Source organism: Colius striatus, chromosome 14 (genome assembly GCF_028858725.1).
Source record: "Colius striatus isolate bColStr4 chromosome 14, bColStr4.1.hap1, whole genome shotgun sequence".
Classification (NCBI taxonomy): domain Eukaryota; kingdom Metazoa; phylum Chordata; class Aves; order Coliiformes; family Coliidae; genus Colius; species Colius striatus.
Genome location: NC_084772.1, coordinates 19,254,342 through 19,281,142, shown reverse-complemented (window position 1 = coordinate 19,281,142; position 26,801 = coordinate 19,254,342). Strand labels below are relative to the sequence as shown.

At 41.0% G+C, this 26,801-nt stretch overlaps 1 protein-coding gene across 1 annotated transcript; it reads left to right on the top strand.

Annotated features, from left to right (window-relative positions):
- The first annotated feature begins 13,130 nt into the window (after window positions 1–13,130).
- On the top strand, window positions 13,131–25,530 carry MEAK7 (MTOR associated protein, eak-7 homolog). Its single transcript, XM_062007703.1, has 9 exons — window positions 13,131–13,242; window positions 13,623–13,717; window positions 14,889–15,065; window positions 17,965–18,195; window positions 18,922–19,066; window positions 19,469–19,909; window positions 21,201–21,319; window positions 22,482–22,661; window positions 23,652–25,530. The coding sequence occupies exons 3-9, from the start codon at window positions 14,898–14,900 to the stop codon at window positions 23,778–23,780; spliced, it is 1,413 nt and encodes a 470-aa protein (XP_061863687.1). The 5' UTR covers window positions 13,131–13,242; window positions 13,623–13,717; window positions 14,889–14,897; the 3' UTR covers window positions 23,781–25,530.
- The last annotated feature ends 1,271 nt before the right edge of the window (window positions 25,531–26,801 follow it).

The following is a 26,801-nucleotide window of genomic DNA, read 5'->3' as shown; positions in this document are numbered from 1 at the left end:
ACATGAGAAGGCAGAGAGGTCCAGGCTCAATCTGGCTTTTCTTACATGTGGTGGTTCATGAAAATGTTGAGGAAAAATTTAAAGTGAAATAATGACATGAGTCTTCTGGTTGGCACAGGTATGCAGGACAGCTAACTGTAGCAGTAAATGAAATCAAATGTGAAGAGGCATAATTTCCTTAAAGCCCAACAGGCTTGTGACAATCTGAGTTGATTTCAAAAGACAGACATTCTTCCCCTTTTTTATTCTCTGGACAACAATTTTATTTCCCAGAAACACTGCAGTAAGACATTAAAAGTCCTGTAAGGAGGAAAAGTTCATCAGTTACATTATGTTCGGTAGAGGATGTAAAATCTAGAGTAATCCAAATAAAATGAAGTGATTGGGTTTTAAAAACTGCATCTTCCCAATGTGTAACTTTAGTCTAAATCCAAACTGACTTCAAAAGCTCCTCCATAAACTAGACAAAAAACAATCTGTGATTTATTTGTGTGCAGAATCCTGACTATTTCATACACTACTGTTCAAAGGTATGACACAAGACTCATTTTAATCTCAACAGCATAAAACAGGCTATTCTTGTGTCCCAAAAAACCACATTATAATTTCCCACATTTAATTAGAAAATAGCTGAGATCAGTTTAGTTAAACTGGTACTTGAACTAAGCAATTAAGTGTTTCACTTAATAGGACTATGTGCTGTAAATCTGGCCTTTCATTACACATATAGTTCCTAGCACAATAGGTTTCTAGTACCAGACAGAAGCTTGCAGGCATTGCTTTAATAAAAATATGCTATTTAAGACTATTGTGATGTATTTCCACTGCCTCTGGGGGACTTACACTAATACAGCCTATTATCTGTCCTTATTCCATAGAAGTACACATGCAATTAATTGGCAATCTGTAGTGGATTATGGAAACATTCCAGACGGATGGGGATTTCCCACAGTACCTTTCAGCAGCAGCTACTGTAATTTCCTAAGTTTGGGACACTGAATTAACTATAATTTAGTTCTTTGCTGGGTAGGTCTTCTGAGTGAGAATTTCCATCTCCTTTTACATCAGAGACAAGAGCTCAAGATGTAGCACAAAGCCTCTGTGAGATAACACAATATTGCTACAGCAGACATGTCTTTGTGATCAGACATAGGATGTGTGGGCTGAACACTCCCTCAAGAAATGAAAATGCAATCAATTGACTTAGTTAATATTTTGCTCTGTGGGAAAAACTCCATCAGACAGTCTGGAGTTGCATTAATCTGTGGCACTTCATGAGCTGTGGCAGCCTAAGCAAAAGCAAGCTGTTTTGTGTTTTATTCTCCCCTGTGCCAACCTTCCTTAGCAATTCGTGGGCAGTGGGGAGTTGTTAACCTTTTTAGCCTTGCCCTGCAGTGCCACTGTGGCTAGGTAACAGAATAAAACTGGGATGACATATCTAGAGCTGTGTCACTGACAGCTTTGCTGTCACTGGGGCCTGTGGACATCACGAGGGAAAGGTCAACTGGAAGCTGAATCCAAATGACATCCAGAGGAGGCCAGCAGACCTTGGAAATACCTCACACACTAGGATATGGGTTTGGAACACATCACTCTCCGGAGCTGTTCTGTAAGACAGATGTTGTTGTTGTGCACAAAGCTTGTCAATGTAGTCTTTTCCTTTAGGGAGACAGAAAGAAAATGTATGGAAAGCTCCTTCTGCTCTTGATTTTTTCAGCCATTTTGAATGTATGAGAACATAAGCTCTTGTTATGATGCAAATGTCTATGCAGCAAACAGAGGGAGAGACTGTTGTGAATAACCCCTCCTACAGTAGCACCATTTGGGGTAAATTTATACAGTTCCTTTTCTACAATAGCAGTAACTATTGTTGTTTGTTAGACTACCTAGGCTGCTGCAGATAAAAGGTCACTTTCAAATATCACTCGTTATAGCAGCTCTTATTCCATCATCTCAAGACTTCTGTTTGCTCCCCTCAACAGAAATATACAAGAAGGCTACCAAAATGCATGGACCAGAGTTACATTCCTATTTGTCTGGGTATGCAGTTCCCTGACAGTGAAGAGCTTACTGCTTTTATGGTACATTCAGCAAGTAGCAACATTCTTGTAGAGATTTGTTAATGCATATTTGCATAGAGCACAGTTGAGCCAAGAAACCTAATACTCATGTGAGCTACAGGCCTTGCTTTAGCAATTTTCACTTTAATGGAACTTAAAATGTGCATCTGATTCTAAAATAAAATATCTTTTTATACTTCCAGCTATATCTGAGCCTTCTGCTGATTCCACCTCCTCTTTGTCACTTGCCACTCTCATTTCTTTTCAAATTGTTCCCTTTACATTTCCATCAACAGATTCCCCCCACATCCAGTGAATCTCCAAATTGCTTTTGCCATGTGTTTGCATTAATAATGAATGAAACCGGATGATTGTTCCAAGTGATCCATTATCATGTCAGGGCAGGGATGAGGCAGAGAGAAGATAGGATTCATTTCTGAACCTCCAATTTCAGTATCAAAGTTCAAAATCAAAACACCATCAGCAACATATATCTGTTTCTCTCAAGAGATCTATATTTTATCTGAGAGATGACTAGAACAGCCTCACAGTCTGAAGAGCAGATATTACTGTGCCCAGGGCTTTTTAAACAAACTATTGTGTTCTCCAGTATGTGACATTTCTCAGGGCTTTTCTGACATTTAAGTATCATCCAGGCATTTAATAATAATCAAGAAGAGAAAAAGATTGACGAAGAGAACCATACATTAGCATGAAAGATTAAAGGAAATGCATACATTTAGGACAGAAAACCCACTAAAATGTTGGTATACAGTGGGATGCCACAAAGCAGGGTGGGAGGGCTTCTGCTCATTAACTGATGATATAATGGATTTAAATAAAATTGAATAAAACCCAATTCAAATGCTGGGGGAAAAAAAGGACTTGAACAACCAGCTAGGGAACAGAATGGGTTTCTACCTCTCAGAGGTCAGATCAATGGTTGACCAACAACAGCTGCAGATGGTCTGACAGCAGAAGCCTGCAAAAATAAAACCTACAGGGTTACATCAAGTCTGCTGACTCTTTTCATCCCCATTCACTGCTGGTTTTCTAACATACTAGTTACCCTCTAGCACAAAAAAGTACCTGTCATAGATGTCTTAAGAGGGCTGGTATCTTCTTAATTTTCATCATCTCTCAAATTGTGTGAGCTTTTATGTGCATGATATCCTAAGACAGCATTATTCAATTTTACAAGAACAATTGATACTTCATCAGCCAGACAGTAACTCCTCTTGCTGAAAGGCAAACAAACAAACAAATGACAGCTCATAAATTTAGTTCAAATCATGCAAAAAGCTTCACTGGAGATGGTATTCAGAGTTTACTATCAGCCTGCTGTTAATGCAGGGCTTCTTGCTTTAAGATTATTTAAGGATGATTAGCTCATGCTACATTTATGTCCTCTAAACTTGCTGTGGACCACATGATAAGTAGGAATCAGTTAATTATTTGGAGGAACTTTCAGACAGTGTCACAAACAAAATTCAGGAATTCAACCCAATACTCGTGTGGGGTGCAATATCACATGAAGTTGTACCACGAGAAAAGAAGGCAAAGCCAAAGATGTAAAAATCATGTCTTTTCCAATGTCCTGGGTTATAAAACCATGACAGTGTTCTAAGCAACTTAAAGAAGGAAAAGTTGACATCTGAAAGATTAAAAAGTGTAATATGCAACTGTGTAGGTTTCATTGTTTTCAATTGTGCCCACTTTCTATATCCTTGCTTTAGTCAATGAGAAAATTTATCATTCACTGCTCTTATAATTAGCCTTTACAGATTGCAAGAGCTTTATTAAGAGTCAGCCTACCACCACATTATCAGATGTTTTCCAGCAAATGACTCACTTTTTTAATCCTCTGCATGTAACAGTAGGGCACAGAAAACAAGCACATTTATATTGTTTCCAGTTGGCTGGGCAGATAGAAAATGTACTGCTATGACTTCACTCTCACCACAGGACTTGCTGTTACAGGAGGCTGATCATCATGTCTTAGTCCTGATAAAAGGGAAAATCTGTGCATGGTTATTTAAGGCAATCACAATATCACTGTTGTGTTGTGTCTGATATTGATTCACTCTTAACTGTGCTTGCTTTCAGTGATGCTTATGTATGATGGGCATTCTCATCCTGCCATGATGTGTTAGGTACTGCATAGATAGGGACTATGTGGTCTTTATTTAGCATTCAAAGATAAGCTATAGGTATGATTCCTCTTTGCACAGGCTACAATAGGATGGATAAAAGATGCCTAAATGAGATATCCCTGCTTTCTGCCTCAATGGAGAATAAGTAACCTACATTTGGATTTTCTGCTTCAAAAGATGGGCTGGGAACTCCAGCATTTGGACTAAACACAGATGGATGATTCATCGTGCTGCTCCCAGCTCAAATGCAAATGAGATCATAGTGCCATAATACAATGACACCTTAGACATTATGGTTTTATAACATCTTTTACTCCCATAAATTAAGGAGAATTCTATGGTAAGCAAAAGAGAAATATTTCATCTATAACCTCAGTGGACTGTACATTTGAAGGTAATTATTACCCATGAAGATGTAAGTACATCATGATTCTTCTCTGCAAGAAAAGAGAACCAAGTTCCTCTCCATGGATTTTCTGAGGAGTTTGCAAAAGCCAACCCTTTATCATTTTAGGACAGCAGTTACTAAACCACTTTGACCACAGAGTAACAGCAGTTGTCTATCTTCATTTTTCCTGGAAATGTTAAAAGTGAAAAAACGCACTAGAAAGATCCTCACAAAGCAGCTGTGCATTAGTTGTGATGCCTTTACTACTCTCAGACTCAATTGCACTTGTTTAACGTTGAAGGAATATAGCTGACCTATGAATTATCTATGAAAGAGACAGTCCTATCAGTCCATTACTAAAAATAGGATCTATTGAGGGGAAAAATGATGGATAGCAAGAGTCTGTTTCAAACAATAAAGTGCATTCAGTACTAATTCATCTACAAAGTTACAATATGAAGAGATGCTCTTTGTTTGGTTATTCTCCTGTGTGCTAAGAGTGTTATTCAGGGCTACCAGCTCGGTTTGTTAAGTAACTGTGGTAGGTGACTACATTTCCTGGGGTTACATGTGCGCTTGACTTTCAAAGTGTACAAAAAGTCTGGCTCGAGCCCTTGCTAGGTTTGTGGTGCTCTTCTTCTCATGCATTTCTCACTCATGTTTCAAAAAAGCTGGCTGAAGCTTCTGCTTTCAGGTCTGCAGATTTTCCTCCAAGGCAATCGTCTTGCTTGCCCATCACACTGTTACTGGAAGAGGACAGCAATTCTTTCCCATCCAAGATGAAAGACAGGGAAGAAATAGCCTCAAAAACCAGATCTGTTGTCATGGAAACAAGAACAAGGATTTTTGAGGCCGAACTGGATGCATTTATAAATCAGAGATGAGGAAAATCCTACCCATTTATAACCATACATTAAATGGAAAATGTCTTTATTATAGGAGGTCAGGTATTTACTAGCACAACAAATGCAAAGTAAAGCAGTCATTCTCTTCCATGATACAACGTGGTCTCATCAGAGCTGTGGTACATGTGTTTGAAAGAAAGGCAATAGTAGCCATAGAAACAGCCTGCTCTTCCCAAGCAGCATAAGGTATTGGTGCAAGGCACAGTTCTAGTGGTGGCTGCATGCTCCTGCCAGCTGTGTGGCTGCTTTTAATTGTGAGGAGGGGTTTTGGTGCACCTCAAGCCACTGGAACCAGTATGTTTTATTCTGTGCAACACCACCAGTTGGCATGTGTGCTGGCTCTGAAAGGAATTAGCTAAGGGAGGGGGGTTCCTTCTGCAGGATAGGAAAAAAAGGTGGTTCCAGGGGTAATTTTAACAATACTGATGTTTTTTGCCTGTGGTGTTAGAAAGTGTATTGCTACAGCACTTGAGTAAAGTAAGGGCCATTATGCCCTGCACTCTTTCAATACCTGTATAGACAATCTGTCACAGCATGCTTGCAGCACAAGTCCAACAGGCTAGAGACACACACAAGAGAACAGCTAACCTGCCTGAGGCCATAGAGCAAGACAAGGAGAGACCTTGGTTAAAGAAAAGTTTGATCACAGTTCTCCTGCCTCTTAGGCCAGCAGCTTATTCCTCTTCCCCAGTGGCTCCCAACTATTCACATAGAATGTTTCCTCCCTTGAATCTCCTCTTCCCAACATCAGCTGCCAACAGCCCAACCTACAGGCCTGGCAGAGTTTGTTGGTTTGGACTCTGATCTGTGACAAACCTCCTCTTTAATGTTGGAAATCATAGCTTTAAACTGCAACTTAAGCCCTGTCTGGGGCACACATGCTCTGAGTCACTTCTACCAGCAGATGACTTATCCAGCAGCCCTTCCAAGCTATCACAGCTCTCTGTGATGATCTTGATCTTACTGGTATCTTACTTAGTATAAAAGCACATATTATCCTTTTACCTGTGTAATGCATAATAGGGCCCAAGATGTGGAAAGCCAGTTTGATCTTCAAGACAGCTCATTATATTGTGGAGAATACTTGCATTTACAGTTTAAGACCATTTGTTGTTAATCATGGTTTTGCTCTGATGTAATAACATACAACTTTAAAACAGAAAATAAAGAGAAAGCTGGTATGTTCTGCTCTGGAAAGCATCCATGAGACACAGATCTGCCACACTTGCTTTCTGAAGCTATTGGACTAGTCACACAAGGGATAAACTCATAGAAGCAATTTACTACCTATAGCTCTGGTATCCAGGACATCTGGATCACACAGGAAGCTGCTCCAGAACCAGGCTTTTATAGCCCCAGGTTATGATGAACCCCCTGTAACTGATTGGAGTAATCTGGTGATGATGAAACATACAGGGGAGTGAATGCATACTATTGTTGCAGTCATGGAGGCAGCAACCTCTGGGAAAGGCATAAGGCACGAGGCAGGCACATCTCACACTGTAATCTAGGGTCTCACCTTTTACCAGATACTCCTGCAGCAGAGATCCCAGCACTGAGTAGCCAGCAGCAACTGAGTGCTCCCATAATCTGCACTGGTTTGGTAAGTATTGCTTTAGACTATAACCATAGTGGGCACTTCTTTACTCGGTGAAAAGTAAACCAAGGACTCTGGACTCTGATGGATACACTCCACTGAACCTGGGCAGAAATATGAGAAGCAGTCAAAAAGATGAGTTATGTTTAAAAATAAATTGCACTGCAAAGAAAAAAAAAAAAAGAAAATTAATAGATAAGATCCAGCCCAGCTAGTAGGGAAGAAACTAGTGATATGAGAAAAGCAGCTGCAAGTAACAGTTATAGCAGTGCATTGCTAGTTCCATAAACACCTTAAAATTGCAGGAAATTTGTTAGTTTATTTAATAGCTCTTAAAATCAAACAAGCCCTGATCATGTTTTGATCCCTTCTTTTCAAAACCTAAGAGTTCGCCATACAGCAGATGACAAAACACTGGTTTCTTGTTACATGGTGAGTGTAAATACTGTACAGTGCCAAGAAACACAGCTGTCCTGCTGAAAAAGACTTCCTTCACCAGTAACTACAAATCTAAGACGTTTTGAAGGGGTTTTGTCTCACTGTTTGGAGAAAGTGAGAGAGTCTGTATGCATTAAAGAGGTGAACAAGAGTGAAAATGAGTTCAGGAGTGTTACTGAGATTTTCCCATCTTCTATTCAAACACTGTTTTGTTTGCCAGATACAATGCTCTAAAATTGTTTGATTTTTTTCACTATATTGTCCTTGCTGGTGTTAACACCCCCAGAGTTTTGGATCAGCAGACAAAATAATCTGACCACAAGAACACAGTTGTGATAGCACATTGAGAGACTATGTTCATATCCAGTTCAAAAAACCTGGGCCACAGTGCTAATAACCATAGCGGTGCCCATATTACAATTGAAGTAGATGAAATGCAAACTGTGCTCTGAGGAAACGAGACCTTCTGTTTCCATCCAGAGCAAAAGGATCCTCTGCTTTTCATCCTGAAGTACTATATATGGAAACAGCTGAAGTTATGAGTTGTCAGGCTTCACAGAAAACTTCTTTAATAGAACAAATATCCTGAACAAATACTAAAATTCCTTCATGGAAAGCAACCTTTCATTAACAAACAAAACAAACCCAAGGACTGCTGATATTGAGTAAGAGACAGAATTTTCCTGTTGGACTCCTTTCTCCAGTTACAGACTTGTTCCACTCCTGTAGAGTTTTCACTAAACACAGATTACGAAACTTTGCCAACAATACAAACCAGTTAGATAATGCAGAAATTAATCTGGTGGACTTAATTCAAACTAGGCCTGGGCTAAGTAGAAAATAAACAGAAGTGGTTGTGTACAGTTTCTAAGCATCACAGATGGTGTATTAGGAAGATGCCCTTGTTAAGGATTATTTGTCTTGTTAAATTTATTCTACTTTATATGAAGATTACAGTTGATGATTTCTTAAAGTAGAAATACTCATACTTCAACCTGGACCATAGGCCTTCCTAAGAAGTAAGTTATAAATGCCTGTCCTGGCTTCAGCTGCGATAGAGTTTATTTTCTCCCTAGTAGCTTGTACAGGGCTGTCTTTTGGATTTGGTGTATCTTTTGTTATAGTAGCTCTTCTTCTCACCCCAGAGAGCTTGTTTTTCATTTTTTTATTTCACTGGAGTCCAGAAGCCAGCATGGTCAATGTCTCATATCTTCACTCTGTACGTAAGCCTTAGTATGTTTTCTTACATAAATTGTCTCACCTTTTGACTATTTAACCCAGCCATGTAATAATTCTACCAAGCTCTTCCCATGAAACAGCTCTGAATCATAGAATAATACAGAATGGAAAGGATAATTCAATCCAACCCCCACTCAAAATCCATGCCACAGTTCTTCAAGGAAGGAAAGGTCAGGACAGACTCAGAGAACTTCATATTCTCCCCTCACTATGGATCATGCATTTCTTCCAGTCACCAGGATTAAGTCCAGAGCCCAGAGTAATCTTTATGATCTATATACATGCAAGACATACTACAATTTAATTTAGTAAAGCTAGGCATTGCAGTGTTGCTGTAGACACAGAGGCTGTGTCCTGGCTACAGCATGTTTCCTCTCAGTTAATAAGCTGTGACAGGAGGCTTTTATCCCACCTGTAAATATATTTTCTAAGATATCACATATTACCATCTTTAACCATAATCAGAGTCATCTCCTCACTGCACCCTTTCTTTCTCCTTTTATAGATGGGAGTTGGTTACTAGCAGGCAGAGGTTTTTGTAAAGGGAAGTACAAAGACTTGCAAAACCCAGAACTTCCTTTGTGACTACCTAAGGATGCAGTTCTGATTACAGTCAGGCTCTTTCTTTTAGCCATATATGGCAATCCCATAAAACCCAGAAGACAAATCAGGTAAGGGACTGGAAGGTTCGAGCTGTCACAGCAGCCAGTGAAATGCAGAGCTGAATAATAAGTATATAAAAGGACATTGGTGTGTAGGTTTGGACTACACCTTTTAAAGTGAAAGGAATTCTGAGCTGAGGTCACACTATGAGATAATTAGTGGGCTGAATCTACAACTATCAAACATGTTGATATTTGATGAAACTAGTTTCATCAAATATCAACATGTTTTCAGGATTTCACTTGTTATAGATGGTGTGTAAAAATTCAAATCTACATCAAAACAGGAAAGATAAACTGACTTTTGTGTTCACTAGACCCTAAGGCATGAACAAGGGTCTTTTATAATTTAACTCCACTGGTTTCAAGAGGTCAAGTTTGACAGCTTTTGCAAGGGTCAGAGTTCTGTTCTACAATGTAACTAAAATGCTGAGTAATAGTTAGGAAGTTAAAAGCATCAAATGTGTTTCCTCCATGTGACTTAAAATATTGCTTATCTAGACTACAAGCTGAAAGAGAGTTTTGAAGTCCAAGGGATTGTTTGGAAGTACAATCCCAAACTTTCCTTCCCTAAGGGGGAATATACCCCCAAAATAACTTGCTGAAAAGTGCCACTGAAGTGATATCACAATTCTTTGGAGCTCACAAAATTCTCTGATGCCCGTGGCCTGAGAGGGTTGCTTTTCTGCTCAATGCATGAGGCAGTGCATCTAATTATAAGCTCTTGAGAACAGAAATAATCTGTATCTCTCTGTCTGCATAGTGTTTGGCACAGGGGGTCCCATTATCAGCTAGCCTTTAGTAAGAACACAGTGGAAGGTAGGTATTGTCTCAAAGGTGAATCAGAACGATTCTCTGCATCACTGTTACCAGATGGTAACAACTTTAACATAAATGTGTGAGACTGACAAGCAGCAAAAATTCTCTCAATTCTAACTCAAGATAGGAGAAAAAAAAATATTAAAGAAGCTAAAAGACAGTCTACATAAACCAGATGTGCTTGATACAAACACACACTCAACTCATCATTTACATTCTAGGCTGTTACCTTGCAAGAATTTCCTTCAACTGAAAGAGTATTTTCACAGTTATCTGTAACTAAGGCCATTAAGATATTCTGTAGTCTTAGCAAACAAATAAAATCAAATGCTCCATGTATGCAAGTGAAAAGTATGCAGTGTTATAGATAACATAATTTGGGAGTTTGTTGGTTTGTTTTTTCGCCCTGCAAACAAATGCACATTTATCACTCATTCACAAAACTAGCCACAATTTATTTCCAGAACCCTCTTGTGCCCTCTTCCTCTTTTCATACACCAGTATATTCTCGAATGTCCTTAAAAGGCTTCTTAGGGTATTCTCTCTTTCTTACTGGTAGAAACAGAGTGACTTCAGAGACCTAACTACTCAGCTAAAGCCTTTGAAAATACATATGAGGAAATGACTAGTCATTTGAAGAGTGTTGCAAACTATTACCCCTATGGATCATGTTTCTATCTTGACTTTATACTCTCTCAATGCAACAAAGCTTTGAAAGGATATTAGCCAGTGTTCTGGAAATTCCCCTACAGTAGGAGCACAATCTATTTGTTGTAGTGTTAGTAGGAATTGGACTAGAATCTCTAGTCCTGTATTTCCACACTGAAAAGATACCCTACAGACACAGCTGCAATGTGAAATGCAGTTCTTAAATTAAAACAAATAATGTGATTACATGTGAAACTACATCCACAGGAACATTGCCCTTGAAAAATAAAGAAGAAAAACCTAACTTGAATTAAAAAGCTTTTTTTTTTTTTTTGTATTCTGTATGTTTAATTTTTCTCTTTAGATATCAAACAGAAATTCATTAACAGAAACCAAACCTTCAGAGCAGACTTTTTCCAGGACCTGTTTTCATAGCCCCGGGGAGGGAGATTCACTAGGAATGGAGCTTTATTTTCACAATTCATATTACATTTGCTGAGTAAATGGGGAAGAGATTAAACTAATTTCTTACCGGAGCTTTTACTTCTACACACATGCAGTCTGTAAACGTGGAACTCTAAATACACTTCCAACAGTGCTGAGACACTCAATGGAGGCTAGCCAGCTAACTTTCTAAACATACCATGCCACCGTGTGGACAAATACGTCTCAAGCAGTTTCCAGATGAGCTTTGCTGAATTTGTGCTCACAGTACATGAAATCCCCATTCATTTCCTCAGGTTTTACTTGCTATGTCCCGATCCTGCTGCTATAAGCTGGTTAATTTTCGTGGCTCTAGTGATGACTGTAACAAACCTGAACCAATATCCATTTCTTCAAATGCGACCATGTTGGAATTCTGGTCAATGTGTTTCTAACTCTGAACCTGCAACAAGAATAATATTCTGCTGGGTTTACAAAGCTTTGCACACCATGAAGACTTAATTTTATCAGGATTTTTACTTTGTGCAAAAGAAAAATAAAAGGGAGCTCTGCCATGGCTAGTACAGATCATTTTCTTTCTTTTGTATGTATAAAGGAACATTGACGCTTTCTGTTGAAGACATTCTGATCAGACTAATAATGAAAGTTAAATGTCAAAGCTGTTAACTTGTTCCATAGCATCTGGTTGCAGAAACACAAACACCAGATCTATGGGAATCTGCACGTCTTCCCCTGGCTGGAAAGAGGCTTCACACTGAGCTCTGGCTGCAAACAAACCGACCTGAGTCAGACGAACCAGACACAAAAAAGGCAACACTGTCATGAAGGCAAAGTCCTTCATACATTACAGCCACTCCCGTGGCTGAAAGTACAAGGGGAACACTACTGAAGCAACGCAACTGAGGTGAAAAGCTGTTGATCTGAAAAAAGCGAGTTTTGAGATCAGTTTTGCAAACACCTAGGCTGTATTTTTTCTCATAAGTATTCACATCTCTGATTGAAGGCATAGCTGATCCCTAAGCATTGTTCCTGTAACCTTACATTTGTCCTTCAGCTTTTGTACAGGCTTTTTACAGCCTGGCATGAATTTACCAGCCGTGACATAGAAGTTTATTCACTGAGAAGGTTTTTTTTCCCTCTCCACTCCCTGTTGCCATTGAAATTCACCAGAGCCTGAATGGATAGCTTGAAATTGACATATACGTGAAACTGACATATACGTGTGTATGCGTTACACACAGGCACACACATTTTCCCCTTTCCCAAAAGCCAAGATCTGTTTTCACCACAGATCAGGGTTGGCAATACCTTCTCCCACAGACCCTTCTCCAGCCTGAGTCAGCACTTTCAAAAAACACTTCAACAGCGGGCACCCAGGCACTTTAGCGCTCTCTGACAGAGGCTGCTGGGGGTGGTCGGTCTGCCCCAGCTACAACTCCGAATCCTTATCTTTTTGAACGATGTTTGAGGAGTAAAGGGACTGCAAGGAAGGGCTGCCTCAGGGAGATGAGTCCCCTCAGGGAGACGGGCTGCCTCAAGGAGATGAACAGACTCAGGGAGACGGGCCCCGCAGCCTGGCTCAGCTCCGGAGCCCGCAGATCACCGCCTCACCGCTTCCCACAGCACACCAGCACCACCCGCCGCTCCCCTCCACGCCGCGGTGCCACTTGGGCCCGTCCCTCCCCGCCGCCGCCGCCTGAGGGGCGGCACCGCTCGGCGCCATCTCCCGCCGCGGCCCATCAGCGCAGCGCCCGCCCCGCTCCCGCCGCGCTCCGCCCCAGCCGGGCGGCCTGCAGGCGCCGGACAGCGCCGGCCCCGGCTGTCAGGCCGTGTGTGAAAGTCCATCGGCCGATCGAAGGGGGCGGAGAGGGGCCGGGGGTGTCACGCCGGTAAGCAGAGAGGTGGGCCCGCTGTGCTGCCCCGCCCCAGAGCTGGGGGCTCACCTCCATCCCCGGGATGGAAGCGCGGGGCGGGGGGGGGGAACGGCGCAAGGGCGGCTGCCAGCCGGGGGGGGAGGGATGGACTGAGCGTACCGGGAAATAAACCGGCAGAATGGCAAACCGCGGAGCCTTTCGCCCGGCCCTGTGTGCGGGGAGAGCCGCGTGTCAGCTCCGAGCCTCGGCCGCGCTGCCGCCGGGGAGAGCACTGGCACAGGCGGCAGGGCCAGCCCCGGCACGGTGGGGACTCCTCAGGTTGTGCCTCCACAGGCTAAGGGAGAGGAATCGTGGGCCCCTTTTCTCCAGCGTTTAAATTAATACTGGTTTCACAGTTTGCCTTTCAGGTTACAGTCATTGCCATTAACCCTTTGGTGTTTACCCCACGATCAGACAGAGAAGGCTTTGGGGCCTGTCGTGCTGAGTGAAGGTAAATCAGCCCAACCCAGCTTCTTACGTACAGTTGTTTATCAAAGCCATCATCAGTTAACAACGCAAAGATTGGAACAGGCTAAACAAAAGAGTCCTCCTGAGGCAGCTGAAGATGATGAGGCTTGTCTGCACACAGAAGTTCCCACTGAAGTGGCAATCCTGAACCAAGAGTGAAGTGCCAGAAAGGACGTGGGATTTGTGGAAAGAAAACCACAAAAGAATGTTTTGTTCCACTTCTTGTCTTTTTTTTTTTTCCTGTTGTCACCCCAGGAGTGTGACTACCCTAGATGGATGGGAAGGCTGTTTACAGTGGTGACTGTCAATTGTGGTCGTGGTGGAATTTGGGATGTCAGGCACTCTGTGGCACTGTTGGGTCTGTGCAGTGCTGCTCCAGAGAGCATGTGGCCCTGATAACACAAAAAAAATTAGCCTCTATAGTGCAGATGAATCCTGGGGCAGTGAGAAAAATCATATCTGCACCATGAAATGTGTGAAATAAACAAACAGAAAAACTCCAAACCACCACAGCACCCTCTGCCGACCTTAATTCTGTGGGTACCAGCTCTCAACGTTTGATTGACTTCAGATGAAACTGTGTATTTCCCATTGGCCTTGAGTCATCTTCCTAAATGCTTTTGTTACTGAGTTTCTTGGCAGCTCTTTGGATGATTTTTGTATTGTATCCTTAGAAAAAAACATTCTTATGTCGTCTTCCGAGACTTTACAGTGATGCCACATATTACTGGCAGACTTGGCTTCAGTCCATTAATGTGTCAGGAAGATGTCACATAATCTGTCATAAATAATCCATAACCAGGCTGTTGCCTTCGTGTTGCTGATGTATCCCAGCTGACAGACTCGTGGTCACTTTGTACAGCCTAGTTTAATCATTAAATCATATTGGTTTTTCCATTTTATAAGACTTGAGTGGGGTTTGAACTGGTAGGGTGGTTTGAGCAAAGAGCTTGCCATTTTTTCAAGTACAGTTGCTGTTCACGGGTGTTCTTCAAGTTCATTAAGTCTCAGTGAATACAGAGATTAAACAGTAGGTTAGTAATAGCCTTTCTTGTGAAACTTGCTTTGGTGTGTTAGTCAGATATGTTTTTCATGGCCATTATGATAACTTTCTGTGTTTACTGGAGTCCTTTATTCCTTTTCCTTTGCTGCAGGTTGAAAAGATGGGAAATGCAGAAAGCAATGTCTATCAGAATTACCTTTCCAGATTTCTTCCTGAGGAGCAGACTGACATTGATGAAGTATTTGATGCCTTATCAGGATCCAGTGGCTCAGCTGGAGCAAAAAATGTCAAAGCTACAAAGAAAACTGTGACTCTGGCAGCACTACAGGCAAGAGAATCTATTATTCCTGATATATCTGGGATGTAATGCATTGAACATGATTCCAGAAAGAAAATAAAGGCATGGCAGTAGTTCATTTTTAAAGGATTGCTTGTCTCAGTTTAATCCTGTTTTAGGGCAGGATGGGTATTTAACTCTTTCTTACAGTTTAACATGAGTAGTGACTTTCAGGATTGTATTTCTCTCTTACATTGCACTGTTGGGTCAATTTGCAGCTTTCCTCATTCTAGACTAAGTTGGGATGTATATTTTTAAAGAAACCTGAAAAAAAAGGTGGAATATTTTTGCTTCTGGAGTCTATAGTGTGTGATTATTTACAGGATTTCTTGAGAAGCTGTCACAAAGTCATTTTGTATTTGGTTATACCTTTCTCTCTCAATTGCATCACCATCTCTACTCTTCTCGTTTGTGTTAGAAGGGGAGAATTCATTTTTGCTTGATTAAGCTGTGGTTCCCTGTTTTAGTTAATTAACACCCATTATGCTTTCTGATTAACTTTGCATTCATTTTCTAATCAAAGATGAAGAAAATGATTTGTTGCAATTCTTGCTAACTTCATTTAGGCAGGAAGCAAATGGCCAAATGAAGGTAGCATTAAAAGTGCATGTTTAGATATGTTACAAAGTTAATGGCATCAAATGAAGACTCGATGAATGGAGCAGGTTATTTTCAAGTGTTCAGCAATTCATCTGCCTACAGACCAACTTTGGCCTGGCTGTTCCCTCCAGCCTGGTTGTTTATGAGCTATCACCAGTTTAGAAACAGTGTTGCTGCTGCCAGGCTTTTTCAGCTTGTGTTAGAATCATAGAATAATACATTGGCAGGGTTTGGAAGGGACCTTTAGAGATTATTTAATCTACCTCCCTTGTTAAAGGAGGTCCCAGAGGAACACATCCAGGTGAGTCTTGAAGATCTCCAGAGAAGGAGCCTCCACACCCTCCCTGGGCAGCCTGTGCCAGGGCTCCCTCACTTCAACAGTGAAAAGCTTTTTCTTATGTTTAAATGGAACTTCTTGTGTTCCAGCTTCATCCCATCAGCCCTTGTCCTGTTACTAGATACAGTAAAAAAAAGGGATGTACCAAACTCCTGACACCCACCATTTATATACTTATAAATATTAATGAGATCCCCCATCAGTCTCCTCTTCTCCAGACTAAACAGCCCCAGGTCCCACAGCCTTTCCTCATAAGGAAGATGCTCCAGTCCTCTCATCATCTTGGTGGCCCTGCACTGGCCTCTCTCCATCAATTCCCTGTCCCTCTTGAGCTGGGGAGCCCAGAATTGGACACAAGGGTCCAGATGAGGCCTCACCAGGGCAGGGCAGAGCAGAGGGGGAGCAGAACCTCCCTCAACCTGCTGCCCCACACTCTTCTTGATGCGTCCCAGAATGCCATTGGCTTCTTGGCCACGAGTGCACATTGCTGTAGATTTGTTCTACACTTTGGTAACATTAAGGAGGCCCCAGAAATATCCTCATTTCCTCAGGCTCAGTGCTTCTCTGCAGGGCTCCTGGTCTAGAGCAGGCTGCACTGCATAGCTTGGAAAGCAGGAACAGCAGGTATCTTTAGATGCTTTCTCAAAGCCATTTAAGACAAGGATTCTAAAGTGTCAGATGTGTGAATATTTTAAATGTTTCTTAAAGATTCTCTTTTTACAGTTCTTCTGTTTTGCACCCCAGCAATATGTATGTGTGTGTGTGTGTGTGTGTGTGTGTAAAAAGCCCTCCAGTGTAGTGCTTTTGATTATGTTCCCTCCTGCTTGTCCCACTTCAGGCTCATGTAGCATTTTCAGAAAGGCTCTTAGAGACAGCTGTACCCCCTGTGACTGTCTGTCTCACAATGTGAAGCACTCTAATGTACAAGACTGGCTCCCAGTTCTGCTTCTACTGAAATCAATGGGAGTTTTACCACTGACGTCAACAAAAGCAGGGTAGAGCTTGGGGTATTGAATCTCACCCTATATGCACAGCAACAGCCATCAACATCAAAGAGGAACAGCCCTGAGAGACTGGGAATAGCACTGCTGGAGCTGGAGTGCTTTCAGGCAGGTGGAGCTCCAGTGATTCCAACACAGTCCCCACTGGGCTACATCCCTGTCTGTATGAGTCAAGGCAGGTGCCCAGCATGTTACAGTGTCATCATGTCCTAACGTGTGGATATGTTTCAGATGATTTATTTTTAAACCATGTAATTATCTCGAACACTGTGAAACTTCCTTGACTCTAGAGTCAGATCTTGTGCACAGAGTTGTGATGATATATGCCACTTAGATTTCAATTCAAAGGGCCAGTCATGCAATATACATGAGTAAGTTTTGATTTTGGACTGTCTTAACATCAAGGATGCCTTATCAGCTGATCTCAGTTGTGTTCTGTGTTTGAATTAGATGTTGCTATGTGGAGGGAAGCTTCTCATAGTTGTTTCCATACGTGCTTGTAGGGTTAAACACATTGCCTGCATTATCCTGAGGCCAAAACTGAGCTTTCCTTTGTCTTTAAGTTTCTGTGAGCTCCACCATCAAAAGCAGAGTTGAAACATAATTTTGGATGTTGGACTGGCAGAGTTTTAAACCTTTACAACAGTTATCATATAGGAATCCTTTGCTAATGTCCTGTTAACTCTACATAGTGTGGGTTCTTTAAAAGCCCATGTCATTTGTAGAAAAACAGGATCAGCTGAAATCATTAAATTGTGCTGGGAAGGACAAACTGTCAAAATAGAGACTATTTTTTTTCCTTTGGAAAACCTGTCCTTTGTTAAAAGTTTATTGCTGACAGTAGAGACTTGGTATTGAAATAATTCATAGTGGTATATCTCAGCACAGATTAGCTGGAATATATTAGTTCTTCATTTTTAATGCATGTTCTTTGCTATTTCTCTTGTTGTAGGCGTATTTGCGAGAGCCATTGCCAGAGCAAATGACTGTTCGGTTGTACAATGGAATGAAAAGTATTGACCTGACTGGGAAATCATCTGGGCTGAGTGAACAGATTGCTAAGGAGCAATTTGTAATTTTTATGTCAAACCTCTTAAAAGGGAATGCAAATGAGAAGATTACCATAATAATGAGAATGATCTCCAAGACAGAAGGGCCTGTGAAGGGCAAACAAATCCAAGAGGTAAACAGTTAAATTTGTGTTGGGGAGATAGTAAGAAACAGAAAGCTGTATGTAATTGGAAGATAATCTTTTAGAGCACAAGACTCAGAACAGGGATTCCTGACTTTTTGATTCTTTTAATCTCTTTACCACTGACTTGGTGCAAACCAGGTTACATGGGGTGCCTGTTTCACCTGCAGGCTTTTCCATGCTGACTTGCCTACTTTGAGAGCCAGGCTCTGGATTTTCAGAGAGAGCTGACTTTTGTCTGACGGTTCACAGTCTCACTCTGAAGGGTGTAGACACTGGCTATATTTAAGAGCCAGCAAGGGTTATGGTGTGGCTGGTGCTCCTGGGAACTGAGCAAGATGCTTTCTAGAGCTTTAGTTGCAGAATAGATGTGTAAATCGAATATGTGACTTGCAAAATGTCAGAGTGGGATCTCACAAAACAGTAATTCACTAGCAGCTTTTACCACTGCAAAATTTGAACCTCCTCTCCCTCTTTCAAGCTACATTAGAATATGGAGAGGCTTTGTGAAGTAACACTTACAAAATGTCTTGGAGAAGGATTCTATTTAAGACCTATGACACTGAGATAGCATTTCTATTAGTTGTGACTTGTCTAGAGATGTTTCTGCCATTGGGATTACAGCTTCAGTACTTGGCTTTACTTTCAAAAAGTCCTTTGAAATGCTTGTCCACTTAATTTAAGAAATGCCAAAGTGGTGATGTTTTAACCTTTAAGTTCACAGAGGATCTGATCATGTCTGTAGTCCATGTACTGAGCTACAGGAAGGAGCTGAAAGGTTGGAATTTGGAGAATACCAGGGATTCTGAAAGTGGAGTAAAAGCTCTGGCTTCTCAGCTGCTATCAGAATTGAAGCTTACAGGTAAGCAGCATTGCTATGGTATATCCCAGAATGACACAGCTCATGTAATCACTAATCTCATAAGAATTTTTCTCTTCAGGTCACATCTTTGAATTTGAATGGTGAGACCAATCTTTCACACTTAGAGGGGTTGGACTAGATGATCCCTAAAGGTCCCTTCTAACCCCTACCATTCTGTGGTTCTATGATTCTATGATTTTATGAATGACTTTGGAATGTCATTTATTTTGCCTTACCATCTTTCTTCCTAAATTCAGGAGACCTTTGGTTTGAAGTCCAGTTTAAGTGGACATGCAAAACTATTTGTTTAAAAAAAGTAGTGGAATATTGTGTTTACTTAGAAACCAACTCTTCATTTTCCAGACTAGGAGACTTACTACTGTTCCTGTCTGTCTTATTTAGATGGGACAAAACCTGTGGGTCCTCAGCTGATGGAGACAAGTTTTGATCAACGTGTCATTGAGGATTGGGTGTACCGAGTTCCACAGATCTCAATTTTCCTCAGTGTTGTTATCAGGCAAGGCCTCCATGTTCTGTATTCTCTCCCAGACCAAACTAATGACATCCTCAACCTGGTTCCACGCTGCAAAGGCATCAAAGGAAGAGGATTTGTCAGCCTCCTTGACATCCCATCCATCATATACATCAACTCCCATCTGCCTGCAGAGCTCCAGCACAAGTGGCAACTTTTATTTTCTTCTAGACTTCATGGAGAAAGCTTTTCACAGTTATGTGGGCATATAGTGGACAAAGGTCCTTGCATAATGATCTTAAAGGATTTAGATGGTTATATCTTTGGTGGGTTTGCATCTCACTCCTGGGAGGTGAAGCCACAGTTTCAAGGTAAAATTCACTTTTCTTTTTTTCTGGTATCTCGTGGCACTGGTGAATATTGCCTATTCTGTTCAGCTACAAGAGTCCTGTCACCTTAATGGATACTGCATTTTAGTTTTATGACACACAGTATTTCCTATACTTCCAAGTGTATTTTCCTATGGCAAAAATAACACTAATTTTTGAAAAATACAAAATACATTAAAAGTTTTTCCTGCTTTGTACCCAGCCAGACATATTAGTGATTACTGTTTATAGTTTGTCTGTTATTTGATAAGACTGTGTAACTATAGGACTTACTGATCATGGTACAAACTTTCTTTTCAGTGAAATCTATTCACCCTTGTAGCTGCACAGGTTGAAAATGCAATGAAAGTGAAGGAAATGCAGCATAGATGATTAGAGTTAGAGTTGAAATAAGATGCCCAGCAGATGGCAATCTGTCATCTCAGAACAGCTCAGCCAAACACCAGCTTAAGCCTCCTGTTGCCATTTGTGTACTGCCTGCCTTGTTCCCCTTTAAAATCCAGCAGTAAAGGAGTCCTTTTTACAGGCTAAACTTTTTGTTCCCTTGAGACCTCTGGCCAGAAGAGAGGGATTTTGAAAAAACTCTTTGGAAAGAAACTTTGTGATTACTCTGCAAAAAAACTTGTGGACTCTGGATAATCTGTCTGTTGGGAATCTTCACTTTTGCTACATTAAAAACTTAATTCCAATACTTAATTAGTGTTTGATAGTTCCTACTTCAGTCACTTAATGTAATGTTATGTTACACTGATTACATAGCACTTTCCCTGGATCTTTTCTTAATAGACTAACACAAGTAGTGTACCAGACAATCCCACCACAGGTCCCTCTGGATATCAAACTGGGCATAAGGAAAATTGTACTCTAAATTGTTGACCCTAAACTGATCTGTGTATCAGTACAGACAGAACTGAGGATGTCTGCACTTGTATCAGTTTGTATAGGTCTAGTGGCTGGCCAGTTTTAGCTGATAGAATGCAAGCCTGTGCTGGGTGTACCCTTACGTAGTTTTCTAATGTACTAGTCATGCCTCTGAATCTGCCCTTGGTCACAGCCATATAATCACATTGATTTCTGTGACCCTGCACAGAGTTAACTGAGAATAAACAGTAGGTCTAAATTGTGATGAGAGATCAGCATTGGCTTGCTCAGATTGCAGCTGCTGTCTTTGATTTATTCAGCTACACTTGTTCAATGTTTTTCTGCCATCCTATTTGTAAGCAGGTTTATTGCTTGGCCAGTTGTCTGACCTCAGATGCTTTTCTGTTTACAGGTGACAACCGATGCTTTCTGTTTTCTGTTTATCCCTCTCTTGCTGTGCACACATACACAGGGTATAATGACCACTACATGTATTTGAACCACGGCCAACAAACAATGCCAAATGGACTTGTAAGTATTAAGAAATGGCAGTTTGGAAATTGGTGTTTGGAAGTGTTTTGTGTCTTTCTGTTACTGTGAGCAGATTTAGTCCACTTGTTATTCTCGGGAAGTTTTCATCCCTTCTCTATTTGTGACACACTTTCAGCAGAACGATTTTTTTCCTCTTCTTTTACATTAAAGCATCAATTTAAAGTGTAAACTCTGGGTAACAATAGAGAACTGCTTGCAGCACTGATAGATTCTATCCTTTATAGTTGATATGTATGTTAAAGTACTGAACCAACTTAGATGGAATTTGTTTGTGTTTGACCCAAGTAGGCGAGCTTCATGTAGTTTAGATTTATGGAGGTTCTGGGATGAAATAATTCTGCCAAGTTTATCACAGAAACCCTACTACCAGTCCTCCCTGTTACCTGGAAGAATTGACTGCATGTATGCACATCACTGAAGCAGCACAAACTAGCTGATCTATATAATTTAGGATCCTTCCCCTGGCTGTTCTCATTGCCATAATAACTACTTTTTAAATTATGGAAGGCTGAAAAAGCCCATCAGAGAGCACAGAGTTGCATGTAGGCTGCTGCTGTTGTGTGATTACAGTGGCAGAAGGTCGTTTTACTCAAGTCCACAAATGAGCTCTCCAGATGCAGGGGAGTTTCTACAGAGCTACAAATGTTGCCTATTTTGAGAAGTGCTTTATGGTTTTGTGACATTATGTGCCCATAACATTGGGAATTGCAACAGTCTGGAGTAAAATTGGTCTAAAGAAAGCAAACAACATCAAATTACGTTCTTTGTTTCTGTAGATACTTGACATAATGGAAAAGAGCAAAACCAAGAACTTTCATTCTGTTTAAAGTGGAACATTTAACCAGTAAACAGAAGCCAGTGAGCTAAATTTCTGGCACAATACACAGCTGAAGTGCTTGCAGATACTGGTATTGTGTAAAACACAGAGGGAGGGCAGTATCACTCAGGTCAATTCTTGTTTGTCTTCAGGAGTACTGGATTTGGGTCCAGAAGCCCGAGTTCACTCAGAATACCTTTTTCCAGCTACCCACAGAGGTGTGGCATAAATACTGAAAACAGCAATTTATCCTCTGGGTTTCATAACTTGCCCATCCTGTTTTACATGTGTAGTGAATGTTCTATGTGCTGCTTTGGCTCCCAGGGTATGGGTGGACAACATGAGTACTTTGGCCTCTGGATAGACAGTGACTATGGGAAGGGCCATAGTAAAGCCAAACCTCGATGTACCACCTACAACAGTCCCCAGCTGTCAGCAAAAGAGGATTTTACACTGGATGCCATGGAAGTTTGGGCAGTGGGAGACCTCCCTGAACGTGCAGGGGTAGGTGAACTTGCAAAATTGTGTCTGATTAGAACAGGAGATGCAAAACAGTTGCAGTTTTGTGATTAAATGCTGTGTCTCCATTCTAATGCATAATGTTTTCTTTAACTGCCTCTATAGTGTGTGCTTTGTAGCAAGAAAATGGCAAAACAGCAGTGCAATTATTAAGAGTGCCAACAAAAAAGAATATCGGGAGCCATAAGGTGACAGAGTCAGAAGAGCAGTACGTTATTCTGCATTTCAAAGGCCTTTCTGACATGGAGGAATGGTCACCAGGAGGAACCTCCTTGGAGGGGTTCAGTAAAACCCACTGTTTGTGTAACAGAAGCAAGCACTGGAAGCTCACAAGTAGAGCCTAATCTATAGCTCAGGAAGAGAACCCAAAAAGGTTTCTTTATCAGTAAATTTACTATTGTTTTACAGTGAATTTATGTGCATAGGTGTATGCTTGGCTCCCAGCACTTGCCATGGTTCTGGGAGTGAGGAGGAGACCTCTTTCCAGTCTCCTCTGTCCCTGTAATTTATTATCTTACTAAACTCTCTGCTCTGCACAGTTTGGTGTAGTAGTCAGGTTTTGGGGTTTAATTTAATCTTTCCTTTCTTTTCATACTGAATTCTTGTGCCCTGTCTGTTCACTGGCCACATAACTCTAAATAGAAACAGAACTAAACAGAACAAAGTTCATATCTGCTCGTAAGACTGAGGTCAGATTAACCAGGATGTTCTGACTGGCTTGTAACCTGAATGAAGTTGAAGTGGTTCACTCTCATCTCAGGAAAAGTTTGTAAGTCTTTTATGCAACTGAATGAATAAAAATCATTTGATATATGCCCACGGATCTTAAATGCCTTACCTGGAAAATAGACGTGCTTCATTGTGGCAAGCTTGCAAACCAGGTTGCTTGTGGACTTTTGAGGATGTTGTCTTGTAGCCTGATACTGATTCAGTCATAATGACATTTTAAACTGCTTATTTTATTTTGTCTTGAAGACAAAAGGTAAGAAGAGTATCCTGGATGTAGATCCTGAGGCTCAGGCCTTGCTAGAAATGAGTGGAAAAAGTCGTCATAGCGAAGGTCTACGAGAACCTGTTGAAGAGGATGATGATGATGAAAACTGAAAGAATCACAGTAACATGAAGAACCTCTGGTTTATTTTGCTCCTGAATGTTCATGTTCCTTGGACTGGATTTTTTTTCCTGATTTTTTTTCCTTATCTGGGACAAAGCTCAAGCTTCATACTTACATAATATTAAACTCCAATACAATATCCTGCCTGAAAGGTTTTGTTTGGAGAGGACTGAGACATTAACTAGATACTTAACCATTAGACATCTCTTAAGGTCTAGCTGAATGTGAATTTGCTAGCAGTCCTGATACATCCTGTCTGTATAATGAACTAAAAACAAAAGCCAAAGTTATTGACAGCATGGCTTACTGACTTGGAGAATTGATATGTATTTGATAAAGATTGTTGAAGACACCCCTGTGTCTCAGCTGCACTTATTTATTTGCATGGAATGGAATTAGTCAGCAAAGCTTACAAGTGTTGCTGATGGTCTCACATTGATAAACACAGAATAGTCCATGTGATTCTATATGAGGGATGCTGTTAAGTCACATTGCTTCAGTTAAAGCACTAAATGTCATGTTTTCTAATATAAATTTCAGCAAGTGACTCTATATGGTCTCTAAGATGTACAGAATGCCAAGCATACAGGATCCAGATCTATTATACTACACACTACACCTTAGTGCATTTCACCTAAGATGTTTCTGCAGAAGTTTCCTTGCTGCTTTTTAAACTTAGTAGAACAGAGCCATTGGGAGTCATTCAGCCATGCTCATCCTAAGAGCAGGTCATAGCTCCAGCAGAGGCTCTCTGGGGAAGATACCACCTTTAGTAGCCTCACTTGAGACTGGAGTAAAAGATGAGGCTGTAAAAAGGATTAGGAAGCACTCACAGTTAATTGGGAACAGTAGCTGCAGGTAACATGATTATTTCTTTTACAGGGTTATATCTTAATTAAACAAGTTGCTCCTGCTGTCCACTTTATCTACACACAATTAGTCTTTACTATATTGTGAAAAAAAAAAGCCTGCCAAGTGAAGTGTGACTAGTTGGTGGAGGTTTCTGCTCTCTTTTCTTGGCTGTTATCAGTCAGTGTCAGGTCTCTTACACTCAGGGCTTTTTCTACTTGAATCCCTTCACATCTATCAGTAATTATTAGTCTGACCTTGCTAATTCAATGTATAACTAACTTGTCAAAAATAACCCTAATTTCTTCCAGGGACTGCCATTTCTAACTCAACAAATTGTGTTTGGTTGTTGGTATGTATGCATGTCAGTCTGTCTCCTCCTAAGGAGAAGGACTTTAGAAAGTCCTCTTTGTCCTAGCAGGATTTATTCTTCCCTGCAGCTTAGAGTAAAAGATGTGCTGTAACAGTCTACAGAATTACTGTGATTCTTGATCATGTGGCCTTCCTTCAAATGATTTCTTTTAGCATTTTCATGTATGTGGTTTTTTATTCCACCTGATGTTTTTCCCAGGGAGCCAGATTTGAACATTCTGCATAGTCTCCGCTTGTGCCTTAATGAACATCCTATTTAAAAAAGATATTAAGCAGTATGAATTTAGCCTTGAAAGGAGAGCATGAAGAAAAGGCTCCAACCAGACATCCTAGAACTCAACTGTGCATTTTGTATGCTACCTGAACGGAGGGTTGAGGCATATATGCTGTTTGTTCCAGTACAGAGGCTGCTGTGAAAGGCCTGAGCTAATGTCCTTTTAAGTTGTATTTGCTTAAATAAACCAGATAGTCACCCAAGTCTGTAACCTATAGAAAATAAATGTAAGCAGTAAACACTTACCCTGGTACTTCTGTGTATTTTTCTTCTCTGTATATTCCAGTAAGAATTTGAAATTGTACAGGAGAGGGAGTGCTACAGAGGCAGCAAGTACATGATGCTCTTTGTAGGTGTGCTGATGCTGGTCTTTGTTTTAACATTGTCAGACTCCCACCATCAGTCTCAGAGTTATTCTGCACTTAGGCACTGACTAAGCATTCTAAGTACCTGAAGTGGATGGCATGAAGGAATGAAACATAGCTGAATTTCTGCAGTTACACAGAAACAACCAGACTTTCTTTTCCCTCCATTACCAGGCAGGGTGTTTTCTGAGAACTGAAATCAGTAAAAGAAACTAGTGAGCAGACTACATGTATGGATGGTGAATTGCACAAAGCTAGCCTTCACTAAAAATGTTTCAGTGGCCAGATTGTCTTTGATTCAAAGTAAGTCTCAGTATAGCTGATTCCTTCTAGGCTATGAATCCACAATGTAATACTGTTTAAACATCACCCTGTGAAGATCAGCATAGCATTTTGACCCCTGGAGTTATTTTTTTGACAAGTTTGTGTCTGGGACTCTTCATCTTCAGGTTGAAGGGAAGGTGTGAACCTGGGGCAAGAAGAAAACTTGACACTATGGCACTTTAAGCAAATGGATCAGTGAAGCATTGTTGACTAGTACACTGCTGATCCAGCCAGCAGATGGGATTAGTCAAAATTGTTCTTGAAATGGAAAAGTTTGGCTTGGAAAAGACTCAAGTTTAAATTTATTTTCCTGAACTTAATGATTAAGCAATCTGTGCCTCTGTTCATGCATCTAAAAATGTCCAGAACATGTTTGTCAGCAGAGGGCTTAGTTAGCTATGATCCAAACAGCTCTCAATCACTTTCACACAGATGTTGGTCCAACTGCAAAGCTTAATGTCCCTGATACAGAGTCATCTTCATGCTCCCGGGCTTGTGGAAGAGTCTCTCCTCCACCAAACCCCTCCACTGCTGTGCATCTGACCAGAGCAGCCTTCTGCTTTGCTTCTGTTGGTCACAGGGGTACCAAAAAATCCCAGCAGAGTCCAGCAGAAGCTGACAGCCAAGAGCTGGCATTTCAGCTCTCCACCCTTTACCGTCTCTCCACGGTTTCCTTGAGAGACTGGACACAGCTAGATGTCTGGGAACCTGCAAACACTGTAAATAGGCTATAGGAAAAGAAGTTTCAGTGGAGTCAGGTCTTTTCCCTTCTAATTTCATATAAAAGGAAGGGTCTGAAGCAAGAGCCTCATTCAGATACTTGCCAG

Bases quoted from the DNA above. Each gene is read 5' to 3' on its own strand.
- MEAK7 (XM_062007703.1), top strand. From the start codon at position 14,898: ATGGGAAATGCAGAAAGCAATGTCTATCAGAATTACCTTTCCAGATTT. The intron at 19,067-19,468 runs GTAAGCAGCATT...TGTCTTATTTAG, and splicing joins ATCAGAATTGAAGCTTACAG to ATGGGACAAAACCTGTGGGT. The intron at 21,320-22,481 runs GTAAGTATTAAG...TTTGGCTCCCAG, and splicing joins AAACAATGCCAAATGGACTT to GGTATGGGTGGACAACATGA.